The sequence below is a fragment of the Anomaloglossus baeobatrachus genome, chromosome 8 (assembly GCF_048569485.1).
Source record: "Anomaloglossus baeobatrachus isolate aAnoBae1 chromosome 8, aAnoBae1.hap1, whole genome shotgun sequence".
Lineage (NCBI taxonomy): Eukaryota > Metazoa > Chordata > Amphibia > Anura > Aromobatidae > Anomaloglossus > Anomaloglossus baeobatrachus.
The window spans coordinates 67,344,991-67,364,738 of record NC_134360.1 but is presented as its reverse complement, the minus strand read 5'-3'; the positions used below and the strand labels follow the sequence as shown (position 1 = coordinate 67,364,738).

Here is a 19,748-nt window from a genome sequence, read left to right as displayed (position 1 = left end):
TTACTATATTTAAAGAGGTTTCAGGATTACACATCTACAATAGAGAGATCACTGGGATCTTCTTCTGGGCAAAGGAATCACAACTATGGGAAGAAGAGTCAATGGGAGTCCATTGGTTCCAATATATGGCAATGCATCTCTGCTAGAAGAAGAGGAGCATAGATGATTATTCTCTAACTGGGAAAAAATAGAGTTACTGAATGTAAAGAGGTTTCAAAATTGCATGTCTATGATATGGAGATCACTGGGCAAAGGAATCACAACTATGGGAAGAAGAGTCAATAGGAGTCCATTGGTTTTGATACATGCCAATGCATCTCTGCTAGAAGAAGGGAGTATACATGATTATACTGGAAGAGAAAGAGTTACTTAATTTAGAAAGGTTTCAAGATTGCACATTTACAATACGGAGATCACTGGATATTCTTCTGGGCAAAGAAATCACAACTTTGGAATAAGAGTCAATGGGAGTCCAATACATGGCAGTGCATCTCTGCTAGAAGGTGGGGAGCATAGATGATTATACTGTAACTGGAAAAAAAGTTACTGAATTTAAAGAGGGTTCAGGATTGCACATCTACGATATGGAGATCACTGGGCGAAGGAATCCCAACTATGGGAAAAAAAAGTCCCTGGGAGTCCATTGGTTCCAATACATGCCAATGCATCTATTCTAGAAGAAGGGGAGTATAAATGATTCTCTAATTAGAAAAAATGGAGTTACTAGATTTAAAAAGGTTTCAGGATTGCACATTTACGATACGAAAATCACTGTGATCTTCAGGGCAAAGGAATCAGAACTATGGGAAGAAGAGTCAATGGGAGTCTATTGGTTCCAATACACGCCAATGCATCTCTGCTAGAAGAAGGGGAGTGTAGATGATTATACTCTAACTAGAAAAAATGGAGTTACTAAATTTAAAAAGATTTCAAGATGTCACATCTGCGATATGGAGATCACTGGGATCTTCTTCGGGGCATAGGAATCACAACTATTGGAAGAAGAGTCAATGGGAGTCCATTGGTTCCAATACACGCCAATGCATCTCTGCTAGAAGAAGGGGAGTGTAGATGATTATACTCTAACAGGACAAATAATAGGGCTTGTTTCTTTAATCTCAGTTGCTTTAACCCTAAGCAATGCAGTGTGAATTTTCTATGTATTATTTTGTGTCATACTACAGTAATTCCATTAATCTCTCTATGGGAGTTATTACCAGATGTACTTAATAAAGTATCTCTTTAAATGTCATGCTCTAGATTACACGAGGAAGAAGGATTTTTTTTTATATATATATATGACACAATTTACAACATATCATAATCCAGGCTGGATATGACGCTAGCATCATTTCATGTTTAATTGCTTTCAGGGAACAATCCAGCTCGGAGTCCCTCAGGCTGCAATTTTTTATCCGTGATATAAAGATGTTAATCAGATGTTCCTTTAGAGTGAACACGCTCTAAACGACTCACTTTTTTGCAGATTTATACAGACATAACCAGTTGTGAAGGACAGATGGAGAGATCGTCGCAAAAGAATAAGAGGAGAGACGGGAGGATGGGGGCTCGGATGCTCAAGTCAGCAGGAAAGAGCAGATAAGGAGGAAAGACCGGGGAAGGGAGGGGAACGGGGAGAGGAAGATGCAGCCTGGGCAATAAAGCTTTGCATGGGTTGAACAAGGTCACTCCTCTTCGAAAAGTGAGTTTATCTTTTTTTTTTTTTCTTAATTAAATCTAAAAGTAATATAAAAAGTCATATAAACCAATGAGGACAACATCTGCAAGGAGTTTATATGCTCTCCCCTCGTTTGCGTGGGTCTCCACCGGGTTCTTCGGTTTCCTCCAACACTCCAAAGACATACTGATAGAGAATATAGATTGTGAGCTAAAATCATATATATATATATATATATATGTGTGTGTATATATATATATATATATGAGTAAAATAAATAAAATGTATAAAATGTAGTGCCAGTTTGGTCAGGGCTGTCAAGACTTTTCCTACTTTCCGATTGTCATTTTAAAGTAGGGCATTAAAGGCTTCGGTAAAATTTGCAGATTTTCGAGATTTCTTTTTTTTTTTTTTTTTTTTAGGCAAAATAAGTTTTAATTTTTCCCAAGCATAGACACAAAGTATAACGTCTCCTACCTGCAAAGGCCCCCACAGCCTTTGAGATGTCAGCAGCAGCGAGTACATCAGTCATAGGCATTGCGGCTCTGGATCTGAAAGAGAATGGGACAGACTGAGAGGCAGGGTATGTTCTGCTGGACTCATCACTTCCAAGGGGCAGCCGACCTGACTGCGGCTGCTTGCAGGCACGCAAACTCCGGTGACAGTATATTAAGGGGGGTGGCTAGCAGAGGGTGAAAATGCTGGCTGAAAGCCACGGGGCAATATGCCAGTCACCTGAGAATTTACCAATGTCACATTATCCTCTGCATATAACCACTGAGGTTCTTGATACAACAGTAGGGCAGGTTCCCCCACTCTATAGTCCTATTACGGAGAGGGTTAATGCTATTTCAGTCTCCTATAGTTTCACTGATAAGCTTTGCATGCTCTTAGCATAAATCATTTTCTTCCTGCAGTTACATCAAAGCACAGCAGAGATTTTTTTTTCTTCATTGATTAGTCTTACTTGCTGCTTAATTTTGCAGTAAAGGCTTTACTGGCATGACTGTGCTTTATCATACTGCATATAATCCGCCAGTGGCAAAGCCATTCCCCAGTATGCTGATATTCCTCCGAAAACACTGCATGCCTGCAGCAAAAATGACGTGAGCCCCTTAGAAATGAACTCATGTAGGTTGCAGGGGTTTAATAATAGACAAATAGCAATTAGAATTAACTTTTAAATAGTTAACACCCTTAACCCCTCTGTCAATCATGCCCATCTTACCCTGCACAAGCGTATCGTTATAGGTCATAATTATAAAGGACGGCATATGGTTTATTATAGCAGTACCTGCAATGCAGTTCAGAGCCTGGTGCCAGGTGGGATGAATGCCCCGCAGCCACAGGCAGAAACTATGTAGTATGGGGCACCCCTGAATGCAACGGGCCATGCCAATAAAGACATATGCATTTATATATGGCAGAGGCAGAATGGCCTGACCTTGGCATTCATTACTTTTTTGATTACAGTACCAGGATGGTGGCATCAACACCCTTGGGCACCCAGGGCCCGTACCCTTGATGATAGACTATGTGCCCTAAATTATAGCGGCTAGCAGTTACTATGCTTTCCTTCTTGCATGGATAGCAACTCTTCACTGTGTATAATGTCTAAAGTGATACTTAAAGGGGTTGTCCACTGCTTGGAGAATCCCTACTCATTACCCTTCTTCGTTCAGGTAACAATAAGCCTATACTCACCTCCGGTGCGGCCGTGGTTCCAGTAATGTCTGAAGCCGCATCCCAGGTCACACGTGACATTGTTATGGCACACGAGCCCCATGAACAATCAGCACCCAGCATCTGTGTCCCTGCCTTCGGATGTTTGAGCAGGATGTTAGCGCTGCGCTGACTTCCTCCTCAAACATCCGAAGGTGGGGTGAAGGAAGCCAGCGCTGAATGATTGAGGGGCTCGCATGTCAGAACAATGTAACATGGGCCCCAGGAAAGTGGCGTCAGACATCACTGGAACCGTGGCCGCAGCGGAGGTGAGTATAGGCTTATCTATTTTTACGGGGGCGAACAAGGGAAATGAGAAGGGGTTGTCCAAGTAGTGGACCACCCCTTTAAAAGTTTGTGAACCATTCGGAATTTTCAATTTTTCTGCATAAATTTGACATAAAACCTCATCAGATTTTCACACAAGTCCTAAAAGTAGATAAAAACAACAAATCAAACAAATGAGTAAAAAATATTAAGCTTTGTCATTACTTAAATTATCAAGATAATCCAATATCACGTCTGTGAGTGGCAAAGGTCTGGTGTTTTCAATCAATAGGATGACAATCAGGTGTGAGTGGGTGACCTGTTTTACAAATCTCAACATTTCAAAAAATAGTTGGAAGTGGAGAGTACAAAATGGCCCCATGGTGGAGAATCATTTATAAAAAGTGGCAAGTGTAAACTTTAATGATGATTTTTTAAGGTTGGAAATGATATTTGCTCACCAAGCCAAGCAGGGCCAATTAATATTTGTTTGAGGAACATAATCAAGGAGATAATCTGGACCCAAAGAATTATTGTTGGGTTCATTATATTACAGATTATTATGGCCAACCGTTCCCTAGAAACCTAGAAATCAATTTAGACAATAAAGAGCAGAACATCTATACTATTCCTTAGGTCAGGGGTCCCCAACCTGTGGCTCGAGAGTCACATGTGGCTCGTGAGCCTGTAATGTGTGGCTAGCATCTGCCAGCTTGGTGTATAAGCACAGCTATGAAGGACAGGTCTCCAGTTGGTGACTTTTGTGAGCAGGACCACACAAAAGAGCAGATTTGAATGGGAATAAGGTAGGAACCCCTGGGTCTTGGTATACTACCTCGGTGTGACTTTTGTTTAAAAACTTCAATATATTGGTAATGGGAGCTCTGGGTGTCAGGGGGGCAGGGGCTGGATGTAGCTTGCAACTCTCTCTCAGAGCTGAATGTGGCTCTCAATGTCAGAAAGGTTGGGGACCATTGCCTTAGATCAATGGTTTCCTGGCCCTGGTGGTAGTTAAAAGAGCTGTCTGATACATTGATACTAATTACCTAATCTGAGCATGGTTCATCAATATTATATTGGAGGGGGTTCGTCACCTGAATAGCTGTTACCCATCCCGACAGTGGCCCGATGTGGGGAGTGTAAGGCCGGTTTCACACATCCGGCTTTTTGCCGGTTTGCCGGATCCGGCGCTCTCCCATACAGTGACTACAGTACAGTGACAGCGCAACAAGTGCCGGTCACATGCTGTCATGTGACCGGCGCATGTGACCCGGAAGTTACAGCGCTGTCACTGTACTGTATTGTCTGTACGGGAGAGCGCCGGATCCGGCAAACCGGCGAAAAGCCGGATGTGTGAAACCGGCCTAAGAGTTGAAGGTTTGCTCCATCACACTGCTTAGTGGCCACTGTCTGTGTTCTACAAATAAGCTTCACTCCATACACTGTCAACATCCGTCCCCTGCTGGAGATGGTAACAACTGATCGGTGGCAGTACCATGTGTCAGACCCCCTCCAATCGGAAACTGATGATCTATTTTAATTATAGGTCATCTACAGTGGTGGACACAGACAGTAAAGGGCCCCTGTTGAAGATGAATATATGAGCCCTTTGCAGTCCATTAGCTCACCAAAATGCACAATACCACCTACCTTGGAGGTAGAAATAGGCCCCCTTTCATCTTGGACCCCTGTGTGGCTAGACAAACAATATGTCCGCCTCTGGGTCATCAATATCATACAAGTGAATATTCCCTATAAGGGTGTGTCAACATATGTGACTGATCCCATTGTTTTCTATTTCTACTGTTCAATATGAGATCAGTAATTGGACTGGTTGAGGATCCGGATCAAAAAGTTGACTGCAGTGTTTTTCTGTCCATTTGTGCATGCATTTGGACAGCTTTTTTAGTAGATGCGGCTTGCTCAGGTCAGATCCTTAGCTTTGAGAATAAATTCCAAGTACGGATTGCATGCCTTAACATTATATTGATAAAGATGCAAAAGAGATATGATAAAATGTTTTTCTAGCCTTGATGTAACAGGAGAGCACTTAGGTCACTTTAAGACCACTTGATGGATGCAACTCTCAAACCCCGGGCACTATGCCACATTGAGAATACCAAGGTATACTTTTGGCATCAACATCTCAAAGCAATGGGGTTTCCATGACTCGTGGCCCTGTGCCCTTTAACAAAAAATCCCTCTAGTCAAAGTGTTCATTGGTTTCCCGAGGTTGGCATTGATGGTACTTTTGATTGCTTCTTCTTCTGGATAAGAAAGAAGTGAAAAAAGAGATGAAGGACAGAGTATAAAAAACTCATTACAGCCTTAGTGACATTTCTCTGACTAGTGGAGACACTGATCGGATTACTAAGTAAGTGTGACGCACATAGCGGAAAATGTCAGGATTGTCCGTGAGATACACAAGTGCTTGGATGAGCAACAACCGATTCCTTTGTGGCAAAATATGATTCACACCAGGGAGGAATGCCGAGGGTCTCATTGTGTCTGCCAAGACACATTTTCTTCTATACCAACTTGCTGACAGTGCAGTGCACTGGGTGTTATATATCCCCTGTTTAATAGTAACTGTATCCTGCCTACCCCCCTCCCAAATTCTGTGTTGGCATCACTCCTTTTCTGGCTGAGGCCGCTGGCACCTGGGACGTTAGCTGTGTATTTATGGAGTAGTAGCAGTAATATAGACCCTATCTAACCCTCTGCACCATCTCATGTGTCCTATTATGCCTAAAATCTCTAATGGGTAATACTTGGCAAGATTTAAAAGGAAAGTATTTTAGAACCTTCTCGATTCACGTTTCAGATATTTTACTGCACGGAAATGTATTAAAGTGACTAGCCTAATAATTCTGGTGTGAAAGTCGCTGATTTTATGCAAAGATTTTATGCTGCTCTCATCATGTTTCCAAAAAGTCTTCAACTACCTGAAAAATACAATTTACCGGTAATTTCCACCTGAATCTGGTGAAAATTATAATGCACTTGGTAGTGCACAGTCAAAGCTACGACACATCTTTTAAGTGGTCTATCCCATTTGATAAATTTGGACTAAGACCGGAGTTCAAAATCTGGTCTCATAAAATTTTCCCCAATCTTCAAAGACAGGCAGTGGGTGCAGACGTTCTGGTTGCACCAAGGATTTGGAGCCTTGGAGGTGTCCAAAAGGTCCCTTTGTTCCATATGAGAAGACTTTTGAAAGTTGGGTGCCCTATTGGAGATTTTGTATTGGGTCCTCAAGTTTTAAGTTAGGAGAGACCATAAGAAAGGAAGAGTCTAGTAGTGGCCCCCACCTGCACTTCTATCGGGGCCTTGTACACTCATCCATTTCATTACTAATGTCTCATGTGGCCGGACCATGTATGGTGGTCATGGATGGTCCTCCTATACTTTATTATTTTGGAAAAAACCTACTGATCAGACAGTAATTAAAATAGGAGACAGTCTGACGGAAACCATATAACACTCTGGGCTGTTGACTGGCCTTACTTAACCGAAAAATTGCCACCTGTTTCGGCTACGTGATACCTCGGAGCAGTCCTCAGTTAATCCCCTCCTTTAAGATCTAGGATATGAGAATCACACGACAAGTAGTTCATTAGCACGCCGTGCTGCTTTGACATTTGTAAAAGGGTTACTAGCATAGCCCTAATACAACATCCCGAGAACAAGCTGCACACGTAAATATGTTCCCGTTAAAATAAAATTGCACCACACTATTTCGAGAGGCGACTGAAGCCTCCATAGATTTGCACTCTCCATTTGATGCCTTCTGCAAGTAATCAGCATTCCTGTGGTGAAGGGTTAACAATTATTAGCATCCACTTCTCTGATTCTCCTGTCTTCACGAGCAATAAAGAGACGACTGCATTTAGTCCCATCACAATCATCATAAATATAAATGACATGAATGTAGAAGCGGTGCTACAGGGGTTGTATCTGGTGCAGCATTTGGTGGTGGTATATAACGTACAATGCAGCGAACATTAATCCTATTGATAAATACATGGATGTGACAGTTATTACACTTCAGCATCTGTCTCCGGATATATCGTGCATGCGCCAACGCTTACATGGAGCAGATACACAAGCATTTACTGGGGAGTCGAGGCCACTCTTGCATATTTTTAAGGCTTGTACTTTTTTTGGCATTTGACTACGACAGCTAGAGGGCAACTTAACTATCTCTCTGAGTTATGAAATCATACCACATCACTTCTACTTGGCAAGAAAATCTGCATTAACTCTTTGCCAACTACACTCAGCATTTTATTAACATAATTTCTTTCCTTTTCTGCTTTAAAAAGGAACAGGCACCAGCTTAAAAGTGGCCAATCTTTGCTCTTATTTTGTTCCCACTGCTCCCCATTTTTTGTATCTTTTAAATCTGCTATATAATTCCAGAGATATGAGCCTTTTTGTGCTAAATTTTCTGGTTGGCACCTAGAGGGCGTGGCTCATAGGATTCCTTGGGGGAGTGACTTTAGGCCTCTCCCCATTATTAACTTGTGAGCCACACCCCCTTGGTAAAAAAACATAATAATTATCCCCAAACAAAAAGATCCATATCTCTGGATCCGTATGGTGGATTTAAAAAAATACAAAAACCAGAAAACTCAGGAGAGCAGGGGGAATAAAATAAGAGCAAAAATTGGATACTTTAATTATAGTCGCAATTCATTACAATTAATTCTTATAGAGGACTAGGGTACCAAAAAATCCATCGTAACCGTCTGAAAAGGTGCCTGCAAGAGCCCATTCCACTGCAACTGTCAAGAGCAAAGGAGCCAACTGGGCCATCGTCTTTTTCAAGGCAGTCTCCCTTCGAGATGTCTTGTCTACGATGACATGCTGTAACTCATTAATTTATTTGTGTAGGACCAAAACTAATTGCTATCTTAAGTCTTGTCAGAAAAGAAAAAAATATTCTAATAGCCACTCTGCCCTTAACATCTTAATGAGGGCAGGCCTGCAAATTTTATCAGGTCCAATATCTGAGCCTCCCGACTTCCCATAAAACAGTGGCAAGGATGAACATATCATCGATGCAATATGTCTAACAGCACAGGGGCCTAGGGGATAAAGGGACCCACTTTCACCTTCAAATCACCAAGTAGGTCCTATTATAGACACAAAGAGGAGCCCATATACTGTTCTTAAACAGGTGTCCTCCTCCATCTGTGTTCACCACTGGTTAGGGCAGTTGGATTATAACATGTCCAATCCTTTTGTTCTCAGTGGAGATATAACCTGCTGCCTGAGATGTTCGGTAGTGGTGTTCATGCGTATGGGTGTGTTGAGGTGGATGGCTAAATAATAATTTGATAAACTGGTACTATATCTAAAGTATATAGCCATCTTTATTTTTGCAGTTCATGTCTCCAGTGTGACGATCTGATCAAACAACTCCACATATCACACCATCTTGGACCCCTATAATTTAGATTTAAGGCCTCCAGCATATGAGATAAAAGTGGGCTATCCATCTGAGGTATATGGGAGACAGATAATGTCAGGCGAGAGAAGGATCAAGCCTTTTGGCCAGTCCTTTTGTTTTTAGGGAACAAAAGCCACTGCCAGAGGTGTCAGGCAGGAGCTTTTTTTTCCTCCCTCTTCTCTGAAAATACATGCTCTGGCAAGCCAAGTGCTCATATTTATGGGGAAGTCGGGAGAGATAGCTGAACAGTTTGACCAACAGAAATCTCATGTGTATGGTCTGTATTAGCAGGAGAAAGGAAAAATGGGAATATTAGGTGAACTACCTTTAATTTTCAACTTCCACAGTGTGGGTGTCATTAAGCTGAAATAAAACTGTTGCTTAAAGGGTACCTCTCAGTAAAAATTTACCTAGGTACTGCAGAATAAGGCAGGGAAACACCTTTCCAACAAGTCCCTTTCAGTTTTTATCTGAGGCTATGTTTTGTCAAAATTCATATTTTAATCCTATGCAAAGGAGGCTCACATGGCCACTGTATGGCCTCTGAGGGCACTTGCAGTCCTCGGCTTGTCTTCACTCCTTTCCACTGACGCCATCAGCGCTTCATTATTGAGAGTGGAGAACAAAGGTGAAGCCAAAGAGCATGGCCGCAAAGAAAAGTGGATGGCGGTGCTGATATAGAAAAGAGAAGAGAAGCCGAAGACTGCAAGTGCACTGATATGCCCGGCTGTCCACCAGTGCACTTGCAAATCTAATTTGCATAAGATTAGAACATTATCTAATTTGCATAGTATTAAAATGTTGGATGTGTATTTCTTTGCAGAGTCACTTTAAATGTTTTATATATGCAAAATACAACCAGAGCATCTAAAATGAGGCGTAACTGCTGACAGCTGAGACTGTTATATTAGTACACTACATTATAAAGAAGCAAAAATAAAATTGTTAGAAATCAGTTGACCTTAAATATTAATGAATTAAATAATGATAAAATACATTAAAAAGTTATGATTTAAATAATCTGATACAACCTAAAGCCAAATGTTACTTGAGCTCATGTAGACGTCACCTCTGCCTCTACTTTAAAAATATTAGGTTTACCATTGATTACATAAGAGGCATAACTCATCAGTCTTGAGAAATGCTAATATATACCTTACATATGCCATGTATTTTATGAAGTGGTTCTTATCTCTTATTAATACCATAGTGCATGAGCATGGTGGCTCAGTGGTTCGCACTGCAGTGCATGGTGGCTCAGTGGTTCGCACTGCAGTGCATGGTGGCTCAGTGGTTCGCACTGCAGTGCATGGTGGCTCAGTGGTTCGCACTGCAGTGCATGGTAGCTCAGTGGTTCGCACTGCAGTGCATGGTGGCTCAGTGGTTCGCACTGCAGTGCATGGTGGCTCAGTGGTTCGCACTGCAGTGCATGGTAGCTCAGTGGATTGCACTGCAGTGCATGGTTATCATGGTCATCTCTCTGCTCTAAGAGTTTATAGTGACAGGTTCTAGGTATGAGTCTCACTTTTCCTTGTGCGACTGCTATTTAAATGTATTCCCTTTTCCTAGGGGAGGAGAGGGTTAATGTCAGTATTCCTTGCCAGCAAGCAGTCTTTTTGCCATTTGAATGCTTGGCCTGGAGGAGGAAAGAGCTGCTGAAACCCTCTCTTGAAGTTGCTGTGCTGGCTGCAGTCTTGGTGCTGACTGTAGCAGTCTGTTCTAGTGTTTCCCTATGTTTGTCTTCCTTCCCTTGTGTGTTGATTTAGTGCAGCAGTGTGGCTAGCGTCCCTTACCTGCCCACTCACTAGCCAGGACTATTGTAAGGTCACGCATGGCTTCAGATTCCTGCTTGGCGACGGGTGAGGAGCCTGTATAGAGACTGGCTAGGAGTGCAGGGTACAGGTAAGTGGAGGTGTTCATCTCCCTCTCACTAGCCATAGAGCCCTCTGTTGTTCAAGTGTCCCTAATGTACCCCTTCTTTGTCGTGGTGTATCCCCTGTTGTGTTTTGGCTCACGCCGGACCTTCCCCTAGTCCATACTGTGACAATGATGGCTCAGTGGTTATCCCTGCAGTTCTGGGTTCTAATTCCACAAAGGACAACAAATGGAAGGAGTGTTTGTTCTCTCCGAGTTTGTATGGATTTCCTCCGGTTTCGTCCCACCCTCCAAAGACATACTGATAGGGAATATACTGTAAATTGTGAGCCCCAATGTGGACAGTGATGATGATGTCTATAAAGAGCTGTGGAATTAATAGTGCGAGTAAAATAAAAAATAATTAAACGTAAAGCACCCAAACTGCACTATATTTGGATCACTTTTATGATGATTTTCCTGATGTTTGGAAAGTCCAGGTTTCTTATTGACTATACAAGGCTATTCCATTTCTAATGATCTTTAGAAATCAATGATCGCCACATTCACATTAGAACTCTTGAAGGACTAGTGAAGTAGTCTTCCAGAGCTGACGTTTTTCTGGCAGCCACAAAACTTCTTGAATTTCAAAAACTTTGACACAGCCAACTGAACAGCTGCTCCTTTTGCCCATATTTAAGCCGAGCTTACAACTCTCAGCTTTTCGCAGATCCTTGCTGATGCTCAACTTTACCTCCAACACATCCTTCTAAATCTGTCACCCTCACTTACGCCCAAGTTTTAGCCCGTATCTGTATCAAACAAAACTATTAAGACACATAATCTTATTTCGAATGATCTTTGGGAGCTAGTCAAGGCTTCAAGTCAATAATTGAATACATTTGCTGAGTCTACATATTTGATGCCCCATAAGGATCCATTACCCTTGGCATCCAAAATGGAACATGGTGACATTTATGACTGTGAACACGAGTACTGTCAGTATTGGCTTATGTAATGGTACTGTGCTCAGCTTTATATGCCCGTCTGCATTTTAGACATATGAAGATTAATAGAAGTTTGATATTTGCTCCCGCTTTCTTGGCTATTTTTGCATAAACGCATTTGCAATATGACTTACATATTTGCAGTGCCTTCAATCTTCCTAATATAAGTGCAAAATATTTCATAAAATACAGTAATAAAAAAAATCTCATCATGACTCTTCCCATCTGAACAATTTATGTATTTTGATATCTTACGAAAATCATCATTCCTTCTCTCTCGTATTAGATCATATATTAATGAGGACTTTTCACTGGAGTTTTTAATAGAAATTAAGTACCTTCTTCAATTGGCACTGTTCCTCTGCTTCTCTAACGGTTTCCCCCTTTTTTTTATTTCTGTGCCCCTCCATTCCAAAGTTATGCCCCCTGTAATAAAGACGAATATTTTTTTCCTTCATCCAAATGGGCATATATCACAGAACGTTTCTCATAGAGGAGAAAAATCGAGTTCTGTGGTATACGCCCAGTTGGCTGAAGGCCAAAAAGCATCTTTATAACTTTTCAACGGAGAACAGAAAAAAAGAAGTGAAGCAGCAGTAATTCAATTAAAATTTCCAGTGAAAACCAATTCCTTGATACATTTTATATATGGTGTTCCCATTTCTGACATTGACAATGAGGGTTTCGAGAGACGGGCTCTACAGGGAATGGAGAGGTGGCTGCACATGCACGGTTCTCTCCATTCGCTTCCCCAAAATCTTTGACCAGGAATGTCCAAGAGATGGGAATACTTCTCTACCGGTCCCATGTTCACCTGAGATATATGCAATGCTGTGAGAAAAACAGCCGTACCCAATATAAATGGAAATGATTGAGGATCAAGCTGCTCAGCTTGTGTGGTTGTGTGACATACAACCAGTATATAAACGATATATTAGCTGCCGCAAGGTCCATGAGCCCCAAGTCTAGGGAGATCAAAAGGGAACCTGGTGAAGTGTGGATCAATATGGATAAACTGAAGGTCCAATCCATAATGTAGATGAAGAGGTGCTTTATAGATGCGTTTCGAAGTGAAACCCCACTTTTTCCACCAAGTGGATTTTCACTTCGAAACGCGTCAATAAAGCACCTCTTCATTTACATCACGGACTAGACCTTCAGTTTATCCAGATTGATCCACGCTTCTCCAGTTTCCCTTTTGATTTCAGCTGAGATATATAAATAAGAATATATGCTAAAGCCAGCCATACATGTCTCTGGTTATGTCTCATAGTTCGTAGACATCTGCTGCCCTGGAGGAACCATCACCACCACTAGTGGTCCATTAATCACTTGTTATCATCCAAAGCTCTCACCAGCTGACTGTGCCCACTTGCAAATGAAAGATATCAGGCTACAAAGCCCATTAATATGATAACTTTATCGTAACACCTAATGATTGCCCATTCCCAATGCACAATCAGATGTGTACCGCTACACTACACATCATCCAACAATGCCAATGGCTTCGAGCTAGTCCTGACAAATGTGCACTGGCTGTTAGTGTTTCAGTGCATTGTGTCCTCTCCTACTGTAGATCCAGTCTCCTCTACCCAGAGCCTCCTCCCCTTGTACTCACTTGGGGATGGATCAGGATCCGTGGGAAGGGCTGAGATAAGGCAATGGTGAGGTGCCCCTAAGAAGGGATTCCCTCTTAAATACTTTCTCCATCTGTTCTATTTTCGGAAAGTCCATCCCCTCCTCCTCAGCATCTAGGTCGCTTGGTGTCAGATACCCTGAGACAGCAGGATAGGGATCATGTTTATTGACAAGTAACTCATCAAGAAACTCTATTAATATGCCTGGCAGGGGCTCAGGTCTTGGACTTGGGCTTTGAAGCCAAAGGAGGAAGGAGGACTGGTAAAGAGACAATCCATCTGAAATCTGAAGAGTGGGGGTAGGGATGCTCCATTTATTTAAGTGTACCCCTATATTGAATACATCCGCTGCCTTTCTGCTGCTGCCTGAGCTACTTTTACAAGACTTTTCTGCCAGACTAAGGGCTCTTTTCCAAGTAAAAAATCTAAATGCTGGGTAAGTGTGCCAGCCAATAGGTCAGATGTCTTCAGGATCCAAGAAAGGTGGAGGAAAGTCTGGGCCTTGTTGGTGTCTGAACAAATGGACTGTATAATGTATAAGCAGAAATTTGCTCAAATCTATATTTATGTAATTACTTTATTGGATGATGTGATGCTGAAGTTGGCAAACGTGCCGCCGAATTTAATGTGCACGATGACTACGTCCTGGCAGAGAAAGAGAAGATACTCCCATAAATGGGATCTATCGGCATTTTCAACTTTGGACGACCAGAGAAGATGCCAGACTGGGAAGTCCATTAGTGGATTAAAACGTTTCTCAAAATATTTTGGCTGAAGGTGTTACTTGCTCTTTTTACTTCTTAAGGATATCGCCTCTTTGAATTTGGGGACTTCATTCCAATGAGTCGTTTCCAAATATTACTGCAGTTTGGATTAAGCCTGCGGTTGCACAGGGGGAAGAACTTCTGGAATGGGAATGCCATGTATTAGCCACAAGTCATTCTACGCCCCCTCCTGTTATTTGCACTGTGCCAGGACTACTGAATGAATAAACTTGGATCCATGCTCATAGTTTGTTTGTAGCTGCAGGTATGAAATAGACGGCCAAGAGTCCAAGGAATTCTGTATGTGTCTTTGTAAGGCGTGAGCTCAACTGGAGGTTACTGAGATTCTGATAGGAGCTCGCCATTCACAATTAATAACTATGAATTTCAGCAGTGCATGGATTTTCGGAAGTGTCCACTCAATAAAATATGTATTAGGGATAACAAAAATGAGGAAATCCTGTGGAATGTATCAAAGTTTGATTGATATAAGGACTTGTAATCTTAGATAATGAACCTTCTACAGCTATCAAACTAAATTTTGGTATGCAAACTATGCCATAATTAGGATTGGGCATTCCTATACCTACTGTCACCTTTTGCACCTTGCTGTTTAAAAAAAAAAAAATAATATAAGAGCTGCCATCCTTCATCTATGCAGTTGTCTACAGCTTAGTGCAAGCCCTATTATTAGAATTGTGTTTTTTTTAATATTACTTCTATATTATTTTTACTTTCGAGTATTACTTTTATTTTTACATTATTTTTACTTTTTAGTATTACTTCTATTTTATTTTTACTTTCGAGTATTACCGGTACTTCTATTTTATATTTACATTATTTTTACTTTCTAGTATTACTTCTAATTTTTTTTTTACATTATTTTTTACTGTCTAGTATTACTTAGATTTTATTTTTACTTTATAGTATTACTTCAATTTTTTTTACATTATTTTTTTTACTGTCTAGTATTACTTCTATTTTATTTTTACATTATTTTTACTTTCTAGTATTACTTATATTTTTATATTATTTTTACTTTCTAGTATTACTTCTATTTTTTATATTTTTTAATTTTTAGTATTATTTATATTTTATTTGCTTCTATTTTTTTCTTCACATTATTTTTACTTTTTAGTATTACGTCTATTTTTTTATATCATTTTTAATTTCTAGTATTACTTCTATTTTATTTGTACTTTCTAGAATTATTTCTATTTTTTTACATTATTTTTACTTTCTAGTATTACCACTTTGATTACTTCTTTTTTATTATTATTATTATTATTATTATTATTATTATTATTATTATTATCATTATTTCCAACTATTACCTATTTTTTATATTATTTTTACTTTTTAGTATTACTTCTGTTTTTTCTTTACATTATTTTTACTTTCTAGTATTACTTTTATTTTTTATATTATTTATACTTTCTAGTATTACTTCCATTTTTTTTTACATTATTTTTACTTTGTAGTATTACTTTTATTAATTATTAAGTCAATTAGCTGTGGAGAGAAAGCGCAAATAGGTTCTTACCCCAATATGTGCGGGGTGCAGGGGGGGGAGCAATACTACTCACCAGATCGAGTTGTGAAAGTCACAACTACTGTAATCGCATGTAGAAATCGACCACGGCAGCAGCAACCCAAACGGCAGATAACAGAGAAAGGTAGAGACGGGTTTTCATATGCCGCGCCAATGATCACCATTCAGAAGATCAGATTAATGTATCTTTATTTTGCACAGGTCTACGCGTTTCAGGAGCTCAGCTCCCTTCCTCAGGACCGTCAGGCACAAGACAACATCAACAAATAGCCTTTCTCTATTTTATTAATTATTATTTTTTTTTTTTTTAACTATTACCTCTATTAGTTCTTAATGCTGATGTTACAGATATGAAGCTGTATGGTACATTTTAAATATAAAATATTTTAGAGTAGGACTGCCCCAAAAAGATTTGCCGTGACGTGGCGGGGTAGCTCAAGAAATTGCAATTTTTTGCCAAAAATCTCAAATTTTAAATAGTACAGTTTGGAATTTTCAGCGCAGTGCACATTTTTGTAATGCTGTACATGCCATTTTGAGTTGAGCTGGCTTTCTTTGGTTTTTTTATGTATAAGTCCACTATATGTTGCTTTTTGCTCTGCGATCTGCTCTGATGTCCTAACATTTGTCATTGCATCGCTTTCAATATAATATTTTTTGTCATTATTTACAATGGAGTCTTATTGATCTTGTATGTTTCAAAGCAGGGAGATGAAAAAAGGAAGACGTCAAAGACAATGCATCAAAATCATTATAACAGTAATGTAAGTAAAAAAAACAACAATAAGGAATATGCCAGGAATGGCATTTTTTAATAAAAAAAAAAAATCAAAATATCATCGCTTTGTCATTCTATGGGGGAACTTGATTGGAATGGATTGGGCAGTTGTTCTTATATTAACATTTAATAGTAGGAGCTTAGTATATACTGTATGATGTTCATATGATGGAGCATTATATGCATTAACATTACAATATACCAGAAGGCTTTGTATATCGCACATATGATATGTAGATTGACTTCTATGACTGTGTGATTTCCATGACGGTGCTTTTATGGTCCTGAATACATAAGTATCTGCCATGAAGAAAATGCATTTCCAAAGATGTGTGCTTAGCAGATAAATCTTAGCATATTGTACGTCCCAATTTAGGGCACTGTCATGTACAGTGCATTCAAAAAATTGCTCAGATCTAGGGAGATGTTTTTTTCTTTACCCACTGATTAGCACCTGGCGCTAAATTCAGATAAATTAATGTTTTAAAGGTAATCTGGAAACAGGTTTTTGCTTTATAGTCTAAAAGTAGCATAATCTTTAGGCGGAGACCCTGATTCCAGTGATGTGTCACTTGCTGTAGTTTCAATAAAATCCGAGTTTTATCATCAGCAGCTTATCATCATGGCTGGACTAGGAGTTGCAAGTCGGGCAGTGCAGCTAATGTGTATAACTCCACCCACACCACTGATTGACAGCTTGCTCACAATGTACAGTGTATACAGGAAGCTGCCAGTCAGTGATAAGCGGAATTACACCCAGCTCAGTATTCATAGCACTGCTGCAGTTACAGCAGAGAAAACACAGATTTTATCAAATCAGCACAAAACAGTCCAAGAAGTGATGCATCACTCGAATGAGGCTCTCTGCCCCTACATCATGTCGCTTTCAGACTCATGGACGCGATGAGAGCGTGGAACGGTGTGATGATGTCATCACGTTGGGCGTGCAACGGCTCAATTACATCACCACATTGGTCCTGTCACCGGCAGACACCTCAGAATCCATGGGTAGGTGAGTATAAGATTTTGTGTGTTTTATGCTAATAGGAAATACTGGGGGCCAGCTTGTTATGGGCTGCATAACAGAAAATCATTTTGAAACAACATAGTGTCGTACCATATACTGTACAGAAAAAAACGCCAGACCACGCCTACCAACTAAGCCAGAAGTATGCTGCTTTAATTATACAAGGGGGGCTTCGCCCCCCATGCACCCTCCCACCTGGGGGTCTTACCCCCAGACCCCTGCCTCTAATATAAACAACTCCACGGCCACGTGGACTTAAACATATTTGTTTCTTCCATTACGCTCAATAACTCCAGGAGCTCAATAATGCCCATTAGATGTACTCCCGTCCATTAACTCCGGGCAGTCATGCCCCCTGGCTTCGTTCCTGCCCACTAACTCTGGGCGATCACTCACGCCTCATGGCTTTACTCCCGCCCAGTATCTCCAGGAGATCACGCCCACTGGCTACGCTCCTGTGTCGCCCAGGGAAAGTGGTACTCGGTCCCGGGCAGTTTACTACTCTGGAATGTCACTTTGGTGGCCGGTGCCCGGTCCCGTGCCCTGGGTGCTTTTTAATGGGGAGTATTTACAAGGGAGATTAAAGTCATTTGTGTGACACCACGTGCGGGTTGCAGTTAATATGGGGGAACCGCCGCTGCTGAGTTGGTTACTCCTAGGGCTGGTGGTAAAAGCAGCTATGGTGGTAGGCCCTCCGCCGGTAGGGCTGAGCCCAGGAGATGTATGGTGGAGTAATAAGGGAGGCCACACTGTGAGTTGTAATTAACAGTCTCTACTCACTCTTGATCCTCGGACGGCTGGTCCAGGTCCCTGTAGTTCCAGTGCCAGTTGATGACTCGGTTGCTCTGTCCCCGGCACCCTCAGTGTGGTTGGGTCCCCGTGGCGTGGAGCGTTTGGGGCCCGACTGTCCCTTTTTGTGGCAGTCTCTTTGTCCGTACGGTGGACAGTATGGACCCTGTAGGGCTGGTCTGTGTCCCGAACCCTGATCCTTGCTTTACTGCTGGTGCCCCCGGATCTGTGGGTCAGTCAGGTCCGTGGAAGTCCCCTCACTGTGCAGGTATTTGCCAGACCGTATGAAACTGGCATCTGACCTAGGGCCCTGTGCCCCGTCGGTGCTCTGGTCCCAGTAGTACTCGGGTGTACCTGCCCTGGCAACCACTCTCCTGTGCCACCGGGTCACCGTTAAACGACCCAGCTCTAGGCACCTCTCCTCTCTACTACTTCCCTGCACTGACTCCTCTAGACTTCCTGCTGTCCCCTCCCACCAGGTTGTCTAGTACCTCTGGTCTGGCTCTGCCCTCTAGGTGGCCATCCCCTTGTGTCCGAATAGCCAATTATCCCTGGTGTGGAGTGGAAACTGTGATTTTGGTGTCTGTGGGTGTTGCTGGCACTGGTGTTCCAGGTCCACGGGGGTAGGCCCTGCATCCTGGTGAGGATGCAGTACCTAGTAGTGCCCTGAGTAGCTCAGGGGCACTACACTCCCTCCCACTAACTCCGGGAGATCACGCCCATCAGCTGCGCTTCCGCCCACTAACTTCGGGAGATCACGCTTACTGGCTGCGCTTCTGTGACACCCTGGCAAAACCAGGTAGTCACAGATGACTGTATCCCCCCACCAAGTGTACAGGAATCGCCTCCTCCTTGGAAATTAACACCACATCCCACACACAGGAACACCAGCCACAAAACCTAGTCGCCCCCCCATGACAGCCAGGACACACCAGTGGGCGGGACCAGACGGATGGGAACGCCCACCTAGGAGTCTTGAGGTGACAATGGGAGGAAACACGGTAGTTAGTTAGTCAGTCAGTGAGTTGGAGTGGAGTCGAGTCTATACAGTCAAGTCAGACGGAGTCAAACAGTGAAGAGCTGACAGGAGGAAGTTAGAGCTCCCTGGAGAGGTTGGTAGTCGGGGTTGGAGCCCTGGACTACCTGACTAGGTGGCAGTGAGGGTCACAGGCACGGAGATCCGGTCGCGGGGAACCTGAGGCCGACCGGGGCAGGGTT

The 19,748-nt window shown here is 41.8% G+C and overlaps 1 protein-coding gene across 2 annotated transcripts in view; it reads right to left on the bottom strand.

Moving 5' to 3' along the window:
• PVALB (parvalbumin) overlaps window positions 1-19,748 on the bottom strand; it is a 219,154-nt gene that overhangs the window by 28,634 nt on the left and 170,772 nt on the right. Inside the window, exons 1-2 of one of the 2 annotated variants that reach the window (XM_075321763.1) lie at window positions 13,602-13,694; window positions 2,156-2,229 (exon numbers count right to left, since the gene is read on the bottom strand). In XM_075321763.1, the coding sequence (XP_075177878.1) occupies window positions 2,156-2,216 (61 nt within the window). In that variant the 5' untranslated portion in view covers window positions 2,217-2,229; window positions 13,602-13,694. Of the gene's footprint in view, window positions 1-2,155; window positions 2,230-13,601; window positions 13,695-19,748 lie in introns of those variants that run through there. The other variant, XM_075321764.1, reaches the window with a different exon arrangement.